This window comes from Haematobia irritans, chromosome 1 (assembly GCF_050003625.1).
Source record: "Haematobia irritans isolate KBUSLIRL chromosome 1, ASM5000362v1, whole genome shotgun sequence".
Classification (NCBI taxonomy): domain Eukaryota; kingdom Metazoa; phylum Arthropoda; class Insecta; order Diptera; family Muscidae; genus Haematobia; species Haematobia irritans.
The window spans coordinates 88,170,216-88,187,904 of record NC_134397.1 but is presented as its reverse complement, the minus strand read 5'-3'; the positions used below and the strand labels follow the sequence as shown (position 1 = coordinate 88,187,904).

Genomic DNA, 17,689 nt, shown 5'->3' with positions numbered 1-17,689 from the left:
CTCGCTGGTAAGATTTTATTCCAATCCACATTTAATAGTAATGAGTTCAGTTTTTCGTAATCAGTTCTATTAAAAGAGAATATTTTATCAGTTTTCAATACGAGTTTTTTTCGCATAGATCTCGAAAAAGACATATTTATATTCATACAGACAGTGGGATGATGAACATCTTCAGGATTTACAACGGTGATAAAAACACATCTTTTAGTTCATTTGTAAAAAATAAATCAAGTAATTTATTTTTCGAATTTTGTATGTTGCTAATTTGAAAAAGACCATCTTTTAACAAGTTTTCAACAAATTCAGATTGATATCCATTTCTTAGCATTGGTACGGAGTAATTCATTTCCTCACAATATGGAATGTTAAAATCACCAGATGGAATGTTAAAATCACCAGACAAAACAATCAAATCAGAGGATCTCGCAGTAGATAGGACCGATTGGATAGCAGTCAAATGAGCATTATAAACATCGTTACAAGAACCAGGAGGAATATAGGAGCAAGTCACAAACAATGAATTATGGCCGCACCTTATTTTCACTCCTAAATATTCAATTTGAAGTTCATTTGGAATATCAATTTTTGATGAAGCAAATTTCGAAGAAACAGCAATTAGGACGCCGCCACCAGATTTCTTCAAACCATTTGTGCGGTCACATCTATAAATTTGGTACTTGTCGCATAAGATTTCAGTGTTTAAGGTATTACTTTGAAGCCAGGTTTCAGTAAATATAATCAAATCATAATCAAAGCCAAAGCTATCCGTATATTGGTTGCATAATTTTGTGTTAAGTCCCCTAACATTCTGATAAACTAAAGTAAAATTTGTATCAGACAGGGTTTTATTCAGTTTTTTGATTGCTCAACGGGACGTGCAGGTAAACGGGCAACTCTATCTCTAAAAACAAATTCATGCACCACAGCTCTGTAAGGCCAAAATTCCGGATTGACCACTGTGTCAAAAATGTCCTCAGGTACGAAAATTTTAAATGACGACTTGTTCCTCCTCTCTACAAATTGCAGTTTAGATACCTTAATGTCTACATTTGCATTCAGTTTTGATTTTATGTAGAAATGAATATCATCCTCAGTTGTTTCTGGAGCAAAACGGGCAGCAAAAATGGTTTTCATTGGGGGTAAGACCCTTAAAGGTTTTGGAGCTGAACCAGCAGGCGATTGATTTGTAGGTGTATTAAAAGGAGAAAAGAATGCATTAGTATCAGTTAACACAGTAGCTGGTGCCACTACTGTTCCAGTGTTCAGTGAATTCGAATGCGACGGGGTAATAATAATAGGTGGAATAGGTAAAGGTGCAGTTTCAGCGTTGTTAGTAGGAATGACAACAGTCTCTGAATCCTGAATATTATTATTGGCGTTAACTAGTGTCGGAGAAATTGTTTCAATCTCATTGTTAGATGAATTTTTGTTAGATTTAGATTTCTTCCTTTTTCTGGAATTTTCAGTTGGTGATTGTAACACTATGTCCAAGTTTGAAGAATTATCAAGAAGATTCTTATATTTTTTAAAGCGATCTGAGATCAAATCAGAATCCCTCGAAATATCATCAAGTCTGGCTCTACAGTTTTTAAAAAAGGTAAAAAACTCGCCATCAATATGTTTGCACTTTTCACAGCACCACCGCAGACCCTTATCTTCACGTAAGTTGTCAATTGTGCGTGCTGCTAATTGCGCACATTTTGAATGGTAACTTGTTGAACAAATCCAGCACGAAATCATTTGTTCATCCAATTTAGTGATACGACACGACGGTATAGGGCAAGCCATTTTTCAATTTTTCTTAATATGACAAAGACAAGAATGTGGATGCAAATATATTTCCAACAATTTCGCAATGAATAAATATATGATTCAGACTTGAAATCAAATGTAAAATTTAATACGTAAAATCCAAAGTATACTTCTAGGCATATACAAAATCAGAGTTGAGTTTAGGTTAGCAAATTCAGTACTTAGCTATTTCAACAACCAGTGATTAGTACTTAGCCTGATCAACAACCACAAAAAAACTTTTGAAGTGAGCTTTTATCAATCAAAACAGAAGGAGAACAGTGGAATGACGTTTCGCTGGCCAACACTATTGAGTGAGGAGTAAGCTGACGTTTCTAATTTGTGTTCTCACAGGTCAAAGCGCCTTTTCTCTTTCTTTACAGAAACCACGAAACAACAACAAAAACTGAAATATTTGTATTGCTTTCGATGGTTTGCAGTTTTATAAAACTTTATACAAATACAGCTTTCAACACAAAACAGCTCAAACGAAATATGTTGAACAGAATGCAAAAGCTTTAGATCACGTTAAGCACCGGTTTAGCACAAGTTAAGCGAGATATTCACAATGAAATTTTAATTTTAAGGCCGGTACTCTGTTCGGTTTTCGCGTTGAAACTCCATACAAAACCAAAACATGCGAAAAACTAGCGAAATTTTTTCCATTTGTGGTACTTTGTTTTTTTTTTCGAGTTGAAAAACTGACGTAACTCGCGTAGTCAGTATTTTCATAACATGGCGCCATTTGCAATGTGAATTAAGAAATAATTTATTTATTAAACTGATTTTTGTGAATTTATAACACAAAAGTGGATCTGATTATTATTTAAAAATGTAATCTGATGATTGATAAAACAAAGTATAACATGGAGTTGTATTTCCATAATAAACTAGCAACAATATCTAGCCGCTCCCTACTATATGGTAGAATATAAATAATGTACATATATAACATGAAATTTAAACACAAATGTTAACAAAATAAAAGCTTTATTTGGTGAATTATATTTTACAATCGTTTCATTAGTACTGGTCATCGGGATAATAAACACAAAACACAATTTAAACAAAAGGAGACACAGCAATTGATGTTCCAAAACAAGCATTAGCACTTCAACCAACATGTATAGTACCGAGGTAGCAATGAATGGAATCACAAGAATTAATTGCTATGTTCCAAAAAATAAAATTCAGCACTGTAAAATTTATTTTTATAATTGCAAAGATATTTGTAAAATAACTTCGCCTGCTTCTTCTTTTTCAAATTATTTATTTTGTATGCGTGTGTGTGTAAATCGAGTCACTAGTTGCCTATGTATATGTAATCATTTCGTGACATTTTGCGATGTTGTCAATACATTTCGATGAAATAAACGCGAAAAAGTTCCAAAATGGATGTTTTTTTCCTTCAAAATATATTGTCAACACTATCATTTTTCAACGCGAAACAATGATTGAGTGGAACTTTTTTCGCACCAACAAACAGAGTACCGGCCTTTAATTGGAGCAACTTGAAAACACGTCCAACAATGTAACAATGTTGACAACAATGTTGACAACATGTGTTAATGCTAATGGATAAACGTTTCGAGAAACAAACTGCAACATTAACTACTACATTCACAAACATGATTAATGAGAGTGTAAATGGTCTCTTAAAAAATACCTTAACTGAAATGGATAACAGGATAGACTCTTATAAAAGTGATATAAAAGAACTCTCAGAACTAGGCTGTCCATTATATCTCTTTTAAAGAGAACATGTTCTCTTTTTGTGTTCGTATCTTTTTGTTCACTCTCTTTTTTTGGTGCCGTATTTTTATGTCCAACAGTGCTCTTTATCCTTACCCTAGATTGATGGAATTTTATTTATTTAGTAGGAATTCGCCACAATTGTTCGCCACTAATTGTTTACTGGGTTAAATCTGTTGACAAATTAAAGGCCGGAACACAATTGCGACGTTTCGACGTACCGCGTAAAAATTAGAAATATATGTAATTGAACGTACGACGTAAATACGCCAATACGTTGTCGTCGCCAATTGTGGGCGAGATCATAGGAACATGTGTGTTTTATTTTTGACAGCGTATTTTTGAATTTATTCTGTTTATTTTTTAAGAAAATGTGATTCTTTTTGTTTTTTATTGTTTTATTATATATTTATTTCGTTGTTTCTATCATTAGAAACTATTATTATTTTAATTTTAACATCAATAAAATTATTAATTATTTAATAAAGAATTTTTTTATTGTAAACTCTTTTTTAGTTAAAATGTTCTCTTTTTTTAAAGCGAAAGTTCTCTTTTGAAAATTATCCATGTGGAAACCCTACTCAGAACGCGTCACCAAACTAGAAACAGTCGCAAACATAATTGAAGACATGAAAAGGGCTATAGAACACTTGAAATTAAAAATGGTTAAAGAAGAAAATGATGAAATTAAAAATGGTTAAAGAAGAAAATGATTTAATAAATAAAATGCAAAATCATATAAGTGAATTAAAATCAAGTAATTTAAAACAAAAAATTATTAGTTGCTGCACCCTCAAAAAAAAATCGCTTCTGTAACATATACTCCCAAACACATTTTGCTTCAAGCATATACATTTTTAGGTATTGCCCAAACATTTATATATTTGATTTCTTCCAATATATAATATGTTTGAAAGCATATTGGTCTAAACAATATAATATGTTTGGGTAGTCTAAGTTCCAAACATTATGTATTTTCCATCCAAATTCAATAATGTTGTCTTCCAAAAAACTATATGTTATTATTTTGGGTTCAAAATGTTTCCAAACATATTATATGTTCAATATGTTTGGAAACATTTTGAACCCAAAAATATTATATGCTTAGAAGAATTTTCTCCCAAAGAAGATTGTGCTCAAATGTTATATTCCCTCACATTTTTTTTCTGTATACAAACATTGTAGAAGAAATTATTCAATTTCATAATTTTTTTAAATTTTACCTTTTGCCGGACGGGGATTCGAACAGCGGACCACACAGTTTGTAAGCCAGCACACTAACCACTGGGCTACGTAGCTGTTATGGTCATCAAGAGATAATTATCGTTATAAGTCATATTTATATAGCATAGCGCGGCGCACACGAGCCGATGCAAACATAACATTGTTTAACAACATAATATTGTTAAACATACATTTGTTGGCGACGTGGAGCAGTGGTTGGTACGTCCGCCTTGCATGCCAAGGGTCCTGGGTTCGATCCCTGCTTCGACCGACACCATTTTTTTTATTTTGTTTTTTTTTTACATATATTTTTTACGTATCATCCAAATACGTTCGGAATATCCCGAAAAGGTGTTCAACATTACATACTACTATATTAACTTTTTACTACGAAACTGTAAAGTGTGTCTTATAAAAGACTTAAATTCAGAAAAGAACAGTGCTTGATATAAACGAAATGGACTGATTTCAAATCATATATTATTTTTTATTGCAAAAATAAAAAATTTGTAACTGAACACAACTAGGGGAGCTTTCCAGTCAGACGTCAGCGGTGTTGACGGATGGGTCAACTGGTAGAAATGAGAATGGGTGTTGTCGGGACACCCTTTGAAGGTATGTAATGGACTGTATGGTGTGTACTGTCGACTTATTTGTTCTCTCACGGATGAGAAATAATAAGTTGGAATTGATTACCAATTTTCCCCCTTGATGAATGTGAAGTTGAACAGTACAAAATTCAAGCGATATTCTATCCATCAAACCTATGATTCTAGTTTGATTTTATTATCAATTCACAATAAAATTCACTCGATAACAATTCAGCTAAGTATAAGGCAAACAAATTCACAATAGGGAAAATTAACCAGAACTGACAATTCAAAAAAATTCAATAATGGAAATTCATAAAAATATAAATCCTTAAATCTAAGATCATAATTTAAGGACAAATTAAATTTGTCCAGTAACAAAAAAGGGTTTTGTACACAAGTTTGAAATTTTCGAAGAAATTCAAAAAACTCTTACAAAGGAAGAATGTGAAGTCGAGTAATATATAAATATTTTCCATCGAATCCTAAAGTTAACGATAGCCATTCAAAAGCACATTATATTTAAATTCGAAACAATAATTTTACAACCAACACATAAATTTATTTAGGTGTGAACAATTGTTTGCTTTCTTTAATAATTTATTCTAAAGAAAATAAACTTATTCAATTGTTGCTTTGGATCATTCCCCACCAAGTTATAATACAATTTGCCTAAAAAAGTTATAATGTTATTCTAGTTTTACCGATGCGAGTTTTGCCGTTAAAATGAGAAATAATTTTAGTGGCAAAGCTCAAACTCAATGTCCGCTTTTATTTTCGAAAGTATCCGTCAACTCCTCTTGGACTACTTATTAATAAAGAGGAACTAAACTTTGTTTTTATAGATCTTACTGTTTAATTTTTCACTGATTCCCAATGTTTTCATTTTACTGTAACAACTCTAAAAAGAGTACACTGAAAAAATATTGTCGTGTGGCCAAAGATTTCATGTCCTTAAAATAAGAATACAAATTTTGCTTAGCTTAGACGACGCATTTCTCTAATATTAAGTTTTTTCCATGTTCAAAGGTCGATAAACTTTTCAATGAAGTCGTGTTGTCTTTATAATTAAGTGATTTGACTTGAAAATGGGTATCATAACATGAAAGAAAAAATTTTGAACTAAGGTCAACTTGACTTTAATAATTCAGAAAAAATCTTTAAAACTAATGAAATTGTCTTTAAATTTGTTGCATTTTTGCATCTTGACTACAAAGCAAAAATCGTTAAAAAATAGGACATGTTTTTCAAAACTTTATTTTAAAGACGTTTTTACTTGAAACATAGCACTACTGTCTTGTTTTTAACGGACTTTTTATAGCATATGAAAAAAGCTGAAAAAGCGAAAAAAATAAAATTTGCTTCATAGAGTCAAATACACAAAACCCACATTTAAAAGAGAATTGTGTCTTAAAAGTATCCTTACTTGAATTCTCGGCTTCATTGGCTCGGAATCAATACCAAAATTTTTAAAATAGAAACACAATATTTGGAACCGGACATGCTATTTTTCAGTCTATAGTGCCCTTTCGTTAGTTTTTATGAAGATCCCTTTAATTACCTTTGTTTGAATATTTTGACTTACTCGTCCTACACTCAAAAAAAAGTGAACTCTCTATTTCACTAAAGCCAATTTAACTTTATTTTAGTTCATAGAAATATTATGTTTGGACAAAGTTTTCTTTACTCTAATACTTTTTTGTGTACGTTAGTTAAATTAACTAAACCCGAGGAAAAAAAAATATACTCAAATGAAGCATAAAGATTAACTAAATTCGTGTCTTCCACAAAATAGTTCAGAATTTCTTTAAATTTGTAAATTTTACCAAAAATGCGTCCATCGTGAACTTCGTATGTCACTAAAGACATTCTTGCAATTTTGAACTCCAAGTTTTTTCTTCAAACTACAAAATTTTCTTTAACAAGTGAAAAAACTTAGTTATGTCTAATAAATTTTCTTGTATTTGTCGAAAAATATTTACTTATTTTTATGACATCGGCGTGATGGCAACGTTTGTAATACTGTTTGGTTAAAATGTTCTACAAATATTCAAAATTTTCTAAAATTAACCGAAAGTTTTCTTCCTGGTGGATTCACTGTTTTTTCAGTGTACGTTCCGATTTGTTTTGACGAAGCAAAAAAAGTGCCCGTAATGCGAAAATGATAAACAAAACGCATGCTTTTTTTTAAATGTCTTTATTAATTATTTAAATTATTAATTATTTAATAAAGAATTTTTTTATTGTAAACTCTTTTTTAGTTAAAATGTTCTCTTTTTTTAAAGCGAAAGTTCTCTTTTGAAAATTATCCATGTGGAAACCCTACTCAGAACGCGTCACCAAACTAGAAACAGTCGCAAACATAATTGAAGACATGAAAAGGGATATAGAACACTTGAAATTAAAAATGGTTAAAGAAGAAAATGATTTAATAAATAAAATGCAAAATCATATAAGTGAATTAAAATCAAGTAATTTAAAACAAAAAATTATTAGTTGCTGCACCCTAAAAAAAAATCGCTTCTGTAACATATACTCCCAAACACATTTTGCTTCAAGCATATACATTTTTAGGTATTGCCCAAACATTTATATATTTGATTTCTTCCAATATATAATATGTTTGAAAGCATATTGGTCTAAACAATATAATATGTTTGGGTAGTCTAAGTTCCAAACATTATGTATTTTCCATCCAAATTCAATAATGTTGTCTTCCAAAAAACTATATGTTATTATTTTGGGTTCAAAATGTTTCCAAACATATTATATGTTCAATATGTTTGGAAACATTTTGAACCCAAAAATATTATATGCTTAGAAGAATTTTCTCCCAAAGAAGATTGTGCTCAAATTTTATATTCCCTCACATTTTTTTTCTGTATACAAACATTGTAGAAGAAATTATTCAATTTCATATTTTTTTTAAATTTTACCTTTTGCCGGACGGGGATTCGAACAGCGGACCACACAGTTTGTAAGCCAGCACACTAACCACTGGGCTACGTAGCTGTTATGGTCATCAAGAGATAATTATCGTTATAAGTCATATTTATATAGCATAGCGCGGCGCACACGAGCCGATGCAAACATAACATTATTTAACAACATAATATTGTTAAACATACATTTGTTGGCGACGTGGAGCAGTGGTTGGTACGTCCGCCTTGCATGCCAAGGGTCCTGGGTTCGATCCCTGCTTCGACCGACACCATTTTTTTTATTTTGTTTTTTTTTACATATATTTTTTACGTATCATCCAAATACGTTCGGAATATCCCGAAAAGGTGTTCAACATTACATACTACTATATTAACTTTTTACTACGAAACTGTAAAGTGTGTCTTATAAAAGACTTAAATTCAGAAAAGAACAGTGCTTGATATAATCGAAATGGACTGATTTCAAATCATATATTATTTTTTATTGCAAATATAAAAAATTTGTAACAAAAAAGGGTTTTGTACACAAGTTTGAAATTTTCGAAGAAATTCAAAAAACTCTTACAAAGGAAGAATGTGAAGTCGAGTAATATATAAATATTTTCCATCGAATCCTAAAGTTAACGATAGCCATTCAAAAGCACATTATATTTAAATTCGAAACAATAATTTTACAACCAACACATAAATTTATTTAGGTGTGAACAATTGTTTGCTTTCTTTAATAATTTATTCTAAAGAAAATAAACTTATTCAATTGTTGCTTTGGATCATTCCCCACCAAGTTATAATACAATTTGCCTAAAAAAGTTATAATGTTATTCTAGTTTTACCGATGCGAGTTTTGCCGTTAAAATGAGAAATAATTTTAGTGGCAAAGCTCAAACTCAATGTCCGCTTTTATTTTCGAAAGTATCCGTCAACTCCTCTTGGACTACTTATTAATAAAGAGGAACTGAACTTTGTTTTTATAGATCTTACTGTTTAATTTTTCACTGATTCCCAATGTTTTCATTTTACTGTAACAACTCTAAAAAGAGTACACTGAAAAAATATTGTCGTGTGGCCAAAGATTTCATGTCCTTAAAATAAGAATACAAATTTTGCTTAGCTTAGACGACGCATTTCTCTAATATTAAGTTTTTTCCATGTTCAAAGGTCGATAAACTTTTCAATGAAGTCGTGTTGTCTTTATAATTAAGTGATTTGACTTGAAAATGGGTATCATAACATGAAAGAAAAAATTTTGAACTAAGGTCAACTTGACTTTAATAATTCAGAAAAAATCTTTAAAACTAATGAAATTGTCTTTAAATTTGTTGCATTTTTGCATCTTGACTACAAAGCAAAAATCGTTAAAAAATAGGACATGTTTTTCAAAACTTTATTTTAAAGACGTTTTTACTTGAAACATAGCACTACTGTCTTGTTTTTAACGGACTTTTTATAGCATATGAAAAAAGCTGAAAAAGCGAAAAAAAATAAAATTTGCTTCATAGAGTCAAATACACAAAACCCACATTTAAAAGAGAATTGTGTCTTAAAAGTATCCTTACTTGAATTCTCGGCTTCATTGGCTCGGAATCAATACCAAAATTTTTAAAATAGAAACACAATATTTGGAACCGGACATGCTATTTTTCAGTCTATAGTGTCCTTTCGTTAGTTTTTATGAAGATCCCTTTAATTACCTTTGTTTGAATATTTTGACTTACTCGTCCTACACTCAAAAAAAAGTGAACTCTCTATTTCACTAAAGCCAATTTAACTTTATTTTAGTTCATAGAAATATTATGTTTGGACAAAGTTTTCTTTACTCTAATACTTTTTTGTGTACGTTAGTTAAATTAACTAAACCCGAGGACAAAAATATACTCAAATGAAGCATAAAGATTAACTAAATTCGTGTCTTCCACAAAATAGTTCAGAATTTCTTTAAATTTGTAAATTTTACCAAAAATGCGTCCATCGTGAACTTCGTATGTCACTAAAGACATTCTTGCAATTTTGAACTCCAAGTTTTTTCTTCAAACTACAAAATTTTCTTTAACAAGTGAAAAAACTTAGTTATGTCTAATAAATTTTCTTGTATTTGTCGAAAAATATTTACTTATTTTTATGACATCGGCGTGATGGCAACGTTTGTAATACTGTTTGGTTAAAATGTTCTACAAATATTCAAAATTTTCTAAAATTAACCGAAAGTTTTCTTCCTGGTGGATTCACTGTTTTTTCAGTGTACGTTCCGATTTGTTTTGACGAAGCAAAAAAAGTGCCCGTAATGCGAAAATGATAAACAAAACGCATGCTTTTTTTTAAATGTCTTTATTAATTATTTAAATTATTAATTATTTAATAAAGAATTTTTTTTATTGTAAACTCTTTTTTAGTTAAAATGTTCTCTTTTTTTAAAGCGAAAGTTCTCTTTTGAAAATTATCCATGTGGAAACCCTACTCAGAACGCGTCACCAAACTAGAAACAGTCGCAAACATAATTGAAGACATGAAAAGGGATATAGAACACTTGAAATTAAAAATGGTTAAAGAAGAAAATGATTTAATAAATAAAATGCAAAATCATATAAGTGAATTAAAATCAAGTAATTTAAAACAAAAAATTATTAGTTGCTGCACCCTAAAAAAAAAATCGCTTCTGTAACATATACTCCCAAACACATTTTGCTTCAAGCATATACATTTTTAGGTATTGCCCAAAAATTTATATATTTGATTTCTTCCAATATGTTGCTGGCCGCAATTGAGTCCGGAGGTTTTGCCAATTTAACAGTTTGAAAACACAAACAAATTTTAGGTATGAATGTGATTACAAACAATAGAGCGTTTATTTCTAAAAATGTAAAATAACTGTAAAATAAAATACATATAAAATTACAAATACTCACCGCAGTTTTGTACCTCCTTCCTCTTTGTGATTCCAAATGAGAATAAATCGAATGCTAACAAGAGGATCAAAGGAGAAACAAAACTACGGATAACCAAACGTCAAAAAATAGATCAATCACAATAGGCGACACAATTAGTCAAACATAATTATTGAAACGTAAAGACAAAATATTTTCCAGGACGAAATTGTTAGTCGTTCTGCAACACCCCCACCCCCGTGGAGCGATCAGCTTCACCAGAATCCAAGTCCAGAACGGCTAACTTCGACACGGCACGCTGTAGGCTTCCAGTTGCAGTCTTGACATCAGCTCGTCGTACCACACCATCAGTGCCAGCATGAACGCAAGTGACCAAACCTCTGCGCCATTGACTTCGTGGAAGATTAGGATCACATATGAAAACCACATCACCAACTTTTATAGGAGTAGTTTTTTCACACCATTTTACTCTTCTTGTCAACGTAGGCAAATACTCAACGACCCACCTTTTCCAAAATCTGTCTCGTAGACTTCTAGCAATTCGCCATTGTTTTTTCAGGGAGAAAAGTTTGTCATCTGGTTTATCTACAGATGGAGTTGGTGCAACATTACCACGGCCGATCAAAAAATGATTAGGAGTAAGTGGCTCTTCTTCGTGTGGACTAATTGGCAGATGTGTCAACGGCCTAGAGTTGACAATATTCTCAGCTTCAATCAGGAGAGACTGTAGTACGTGTTCTTTTGGGGCCACATCTTTCATCGTATGATGTAACACTTTTTTAACACACTGTACCATTCTTTCCCATATGCCACCTTCGGATGGATTTCCAGGACAATTGAATATCCACTCAACACCTTTCGATGACAGCTCACATTGGAATCGATTAGCATCAAAAACTTCGTTGAAACGTTTAGCTTCTTCGTTAGCACCAATAAAATTTTTGCCGTTATCAGAGCGTATTCTTGTTGGAACACCTCTTCGATTCATAAAATTTCTCATTGCAATAATACATGAATCGGTAGATAAGTCGTGCGCTATTTCCAAGTGGATGGCTCTCAGGGTGAGGCAGGTAAATAGCGCCACCCATCTTTTTTCTGTTTTTCTACCATTTGTCACATTTATAGGGCCAAAGTAATCCAAGCCTGTATATTTAAAGGGGTCCACATTGGGTTCCAGACGATCAAGTGGAAGTTGTCCCATGAGTGGAGCCACAGGATTAGCGTTTTTAATTCTACAGATCATACAATTTGAAATTATTTTTCGAAGTAAGCTCCTAATTTGTGGTATCCAAAACCTACGACGTATTTCACAAATAGTTGCTTCACTGTTTTGATGTTTCATTTGACAATGATAATGCAGAACTAATAATTTTGTAAAATGATGGTCTTTAGGCAATATTATTGGTCGTCGCGAACTATAAGGCAAACAACTGGCAGCATCTATACGACCGTATACGCGTAGGAGACCATCTTCGGCAATATAAGGCAATAAATTCGATAAATTACTATTTTTTGGGACGGACTGTCCCTTTTCGATATTATTCATGACGTCAGCAAATGATTCTTTTTGGACCTGTTGGCACAGGGTCTTCTCAGCATTTTCTAAATCTTTTGATGTTATTCCATATCGATCTAAATCGCTGTAGTGTTTGCGACACAATCCTATAAAGCGATACAATTGGGCTACGGATCTTTTTAAACGGATATATGATGAAAAACGTTCAAAATTAATCAAATTGTTTTTGTTAACCACCAATAAAACTTTAGGGTGTAGTTCTTCATCACCATTATCCTCATGTAATTGTTCTTCACCGGTAAAAGTTAACCAAGTGTTTTCTGCTTGTTTTAAAAAGTCCGGACCATTTACCCACCTAGAAGTGGCTGAAAAATCAACATTATTATAGCTGCGAGTGGCATCGTCGGCTACATTATATTTAGTTGGAATCCATCTCCAATTATTTTCTTCAGTCGAATCCAAAATTTCGGCTATTCTATGGGCTACAAATGGCTTATAATCTCGGTGTTTACTTGAAATCCATTTTAAAACAGTTTTTGAATCGGTCCATAAAAATATTTTTTCAGGAAGAAAATTATGATCCCTCTGTACATTTTGCTTTACTCTTACCCCAAGTACAGCGGCTTGTAATTCCAGGCGAGGAATAGAAACTTTCTTCAAAGGCGAGCATTTTGTCTTAGAACAGATAAAACTTACACAAATTGTGTCATCTGCAAGTTCAAATCTCCAATATGCAACGGCAGCAAAAGCTTCTTCACTGGCATCAACAAATACATGAAGTTGTAAGTTTTTAATCATACCATGTGGGCAGTAAAATCGTGACATTCGATAATTCGATATATTTTTTAATTGTGAGCGCCATCGATCCCACGCTACGTTGATGTCATCCGGAATTGGTTCATCCCATCGAACATCACGTCTCCATATACTTCGTAACACTAATTTACCGCCAACTATGAAATGGCTTAAAAATCCAAGAGGGTCGAATGTTGACATAATTACACTTAATACTTCACGTTTTGTTGGCTTTCTCTCTCCAGAAATTACCGATGGATCAACCTTGTTAAATTTCAAGTTAAACATAAACATATCTGATTTTGAATCCCAATAAAGACCCAATATCTTTCCGGTATTATCATTGGCAGGTATGCTTTTCGATGTTGCAGCGCCATCTAGTGCCAGGATGACATCATTAGAATTCGACGTAAATCCTCTAAGTTCAAAGCCTCCATTGCTTTGAATTTCTCGAACATATTTTGAAATAGAAATGGCTTCTTCAATTGAATCAAAACTGTCCACAAAATCGTCCATATAATGATGTTCGCATATTGCTTCCACGGCTCGAGGCAGAAGTTCATTATGCTCTTTGGCATTTGTTTTCATTACATGAATTGCTGAACATGGTGAGCAGGCGGCTCCGAAAATCATAACAAGCATTTCAAATTCCTTTGGCTCGGAATCAGTTTTTCCAAATCTCCATAAAAATCGTTGTGATATTCGATCATCAGGCTGGATCATGATTTGATGAAACATCTCTCGAATATCTGCACTGACTGCTATTTTTCTACTACGGAAATTAAATAATATGGTAGGCAATGATGAAATGCACTGAGGTCCTTTTAATAAATTATCATTTAAAGATATTCCGTTTACTTTGGCGGCGGCATCAAAAACCAATCTCAATTTTTTATTTTCTTTGTTAGGGTTGCTTACGGCAAAATGTGGCAAGTACCATTTTCTTTTTGATATCAGGCGGATATCTTCTGGTGGCACTTCACGGACATATCCCTTATTAATATAACCATTGATTACTTCGCTGTAGGCGTGTGCGAAGTTTACGTCACGTCTCATCTTCCTCTCGATCCCTTCTAGGCGACTAAGGGCTAATTCGTAATTATCTGGCAACTCCACAAAATCATTTTTCCATAACAGGCCGGTTTGGAATCGATGACCAATTCTTTTTGTAGTTTCATGTAGAATTTGTTTGGCTCTTGTAATTTCATTACTTTCAACAACAGGAGCTGCTCTCACGCCCATATTTTCAATATTAAAGTAATCTGCAACAACTTGATGAAGTTCGTCATTCCCACTTACGTTTGCAAAAAGACATGAATTTTGCGTTGGCGCTACACTGGGACATGGACCAAACACCACCCACCCCAATTCAGTATTACACGCAAAGGGTCCCAACAAATTATTTGTTTCACGGCAGGATGGCAACCCCAAAAATGCATGATCTAAACCAATTAATAATTTTGGCACAATGTTGGTGTACGGTTTGACAGGCGCATTTGATTTCTTAAAAACTTCATCAATTTCATCTTGTGTGAGGCTTTGTGATGGCAAATTCAAATTTGAAACAGCATATACTTTTTTCAATAGATGGCAACTCTTTTTGTTAATTCCACTTACTTTCAAATTGAACGAAATTACTGGTTCTCTTGCTGACCGCCCTCCAAACCACTGAATATTTAAGGAACTACTTTTTCCTCGAACTCCAAGTTTATCGGCAATTTCTTTATCCAGCATTGTGATCGAAGATCCATCATCAAAAAGTGCGTAAATATTCATGCAACAATTTTCTCCGTACAATGTGACTGGTAAAACACGAAACAATAATTTTTTGCTGTCTTCTGCTGAGCAGCTGAGTACATTTTGTTGAGGTTCACTTGCAACAGCACCATTTGTACTTTGTGGATCATAGGCTACGTCCTCATGAAGCAATTTATTATGCATTTTTGAACATCCATTTTTGTCACAAGTTTTCTTTCGTCGACAATCACGTGTATTGTGACCAATATTTAAACATGAAAAACATGCACGAATTTTTTTAACTTGTGTCCAACGATCTTTCACATTCAGATTCAAAAAGCGGCTGCAATCGCAAATTTTATGATTAGCTTTACACACTGGGCACTGTTGTTGTTTTTCTGTTGTATGTAGTAGTACACGGCGACTTTGTTCTTTCTGATGTATATCTTGAATGGTGCAAACTAAATTTGCCACTTCACACAACCAATCACTAAAATTCACAATTGTTGGATAGGGTTGAATATTCATGGCCACTTTGGCCCACTCTAATTTTTTGCTCATGGGGAGCTTCGCAATTAGCTCCTCTAATAATGTAGGATTAGTAATATGTTGTTGACCGTTTACTGATTGCAAGAAGACAGCTAAATTTTTTACCTTGGTTGAATACGGCACTAACTTCACTAGGTTGTTTTCCGATATATGTGGCAACTCCCTTACTTGTCTTAACTGGCTTTGAATGAGCTGCTCTGGGCGTCCAAATCGGAATTTCAATTGTTCAATGACAGCACTTACATTGTTTGGATGAATCAGCAAAGATTTGACCACTTCACGGGCTTCTCCTTTCAAACACTTACACAAACGTTGATTATTTTCCAAATTTGTGTAACCATATGCGGCAGTGGTTTGTGTAAATGATGTATAAAATAGCGGCCAATCTTCAGGCTGTCCACTAAATTCTGGCAAATCTTGCATTTTTCGTGACATCAGGTTAGATCCATTTAAATTCAGACCCATTACAGTATTTGACAAGTTGGGCATTTGACTTGTGTTGTTTTGTACATTTACCCAAGATGGCGATAACAAATTTGAGGCACTGGGTGACTGTAGCGTCGGCGGCACGGCGGCGCTGCTGCAAATTGTTGGCGCTGACTGGAAAAACGACATGGCGGCAGTTGATGTACTATTTGACGGCATTACATATGTGGGTGCTACTTGCGTTGACGTTGAGGCGATGTTGTTGCATAATGTGGTGGTCGTTGCACTTGTCAATATGCCTGTTGACAATGGTGGTAGGTAACGGGATTCATTTATTGGTGGTGGTACATTGTCAATGGCGGCAATATCTTGCGTTCCTGTAATGGATTTGAGGTTATGGTCACTTACCTTAGACATTTGTTTTTGGAGGACACTTTCCAAATGCTGGCATTTACGGTTGCTATCTGCTAGTTTGTTGTGTGCATCCTTAAGCTGACGCTGCATTACCGACATCTGTTTTTGTATGTCTATCAGGAGGATGGCTTCCTGTGATGGCTGTTTTTGTTGTTGATTTCTATTGGAACTACCCGATCCCTTTGGCGTTTCTGTGCTGGTTGTTAATGCTGGCGGCATTACTTGTTGTGGTGTAGTTGCTGTTGTGTTAATATTTTCGTTGTTCATCTCAGGCGGAGATTTACTGCTTGCACTGGCCGTGCTACGTAAATTGGGTGGGCTCCGGCGAACAGGTGGTGCCATTTCCAATTTAACTCAAACAATTTCTTCACAAAAAATATTACACAAATCGGCAAACTACAGGGCTCACACACGACAATGTTTTCCAATTGACGGCTTGCTAGTTGAAGATATTCATTTAACAATTTCCACATACAAATCTTCAACTGCGAAATAAAAATGTTGCTGGCCGCAATTGAGTCCGGAGGTTTTGCCAATTTAACAGTTTGAAAACACAAACAAATTTTAGGTATGAATGTGATTACAAACAATAGAGCGTTTATTTCTAAAAATGTAAAATAACTGTAAAATAAAATACATATAAAATTACAAATACTCACCGCAGTTTTGTACCTCCTTCCTCTTTGTGATTCCAAATGAGAATAAATCGAATGCTAACAAGAGGATCAAAGGAGAAACAAAACTACGGATAACCAAACGTCAAAAAATAGATCAATCACAATAGGCGACACAATTAGTCAAACATAATTATTGAAACGTAAAGACAAAATATTTTCCAGGACGAAATTGTTAGTCGTTCTGCAACACAATATATAATATGTTTGAAAGCATATTGGTCTAAACAATATAATATGTTTGGGTAGTCTAAGTTCCAAACATTATGTATTTTCCATCCAAATTCAATAATGTTGTCTTCCAAAAAACTATATGTTATTATTTTGGGTTCAAAATGTTTCCAAACATATTATATGTTCAATATGTTTGGAAACATTTTGAACCCAAAAATATTAT

The 17,689-nt window shown here is 33.2% G+C and overlaps 2 protein-coding genes across 3 annotated transcripts; both read right to left on the bottom strand.

Annotated features, from left to right (window-relative positions):
* Positions 1–849: 849 nt before the first annotated feature.
* LOC142227499 (uncharacterized) lies at positions 850–1,788 on the bottom strand. The gene has a single exon (XM_075298051.1). It carries the CDS (start codon positions 1,786–1,788, stop codon positions 850–852), a length of 939 nt encoding a protein of 312 aa, XP_075154166.1.
* A 9,317-nt stretch (positions 1,789–11,105) lies between these two features.
* Positions 11,106–17,478, bottom strand: LOC142221378 (uncharacterized). 2 transcript variants are annotated; one of them, XR_012718015.1, is made up of 2 exons: positions 11,203–17,478; positions 11,106–11,147 (listed from the first exon to the last, which is right to left on the bottom strand). XR_012718015.1 is itself a non-coding variant. In XM_075291095.1 (2 exons), the coding sequence occupies exon 2, from the start codon at positions 16,958–16,960 to the stop codon at positions 11,393–11,395; it is 5,568 nt and encodes a 1,855-aa protein (XP_075147210.1). In that variant the 5' UTR covers positions 16,961–17,222; positions 17,278–17,478; the 3' UTR covers positions 11,106–11,392. The 2 variants fall into 2 exon arrangements, 1 of the variants encoding a protein (XP_075147210.1); XM_075291095.1 differs by having other exon boundaries at positions 11,106–17,222; positions 17,278–17,478.
* Positions 17,479–17,689: the final 211 nt, after the last annotated feature.

Coding starts and splice junctions, on each gene's coding strand:
- LOC142227499 (XM_075298051.1), bottom strand. CDS start 1,788: ATGGCTTGCCCTATACCGTCGTGTCGTATCACTAAATTGGATGAACAA.
- LOC142221378 (XM_075291095.1), bottom strand. CDS start 16,960: ATGGCACCACCTGTTCGCCGGAGCCCACCCAATTTACGTAGCACGGCC.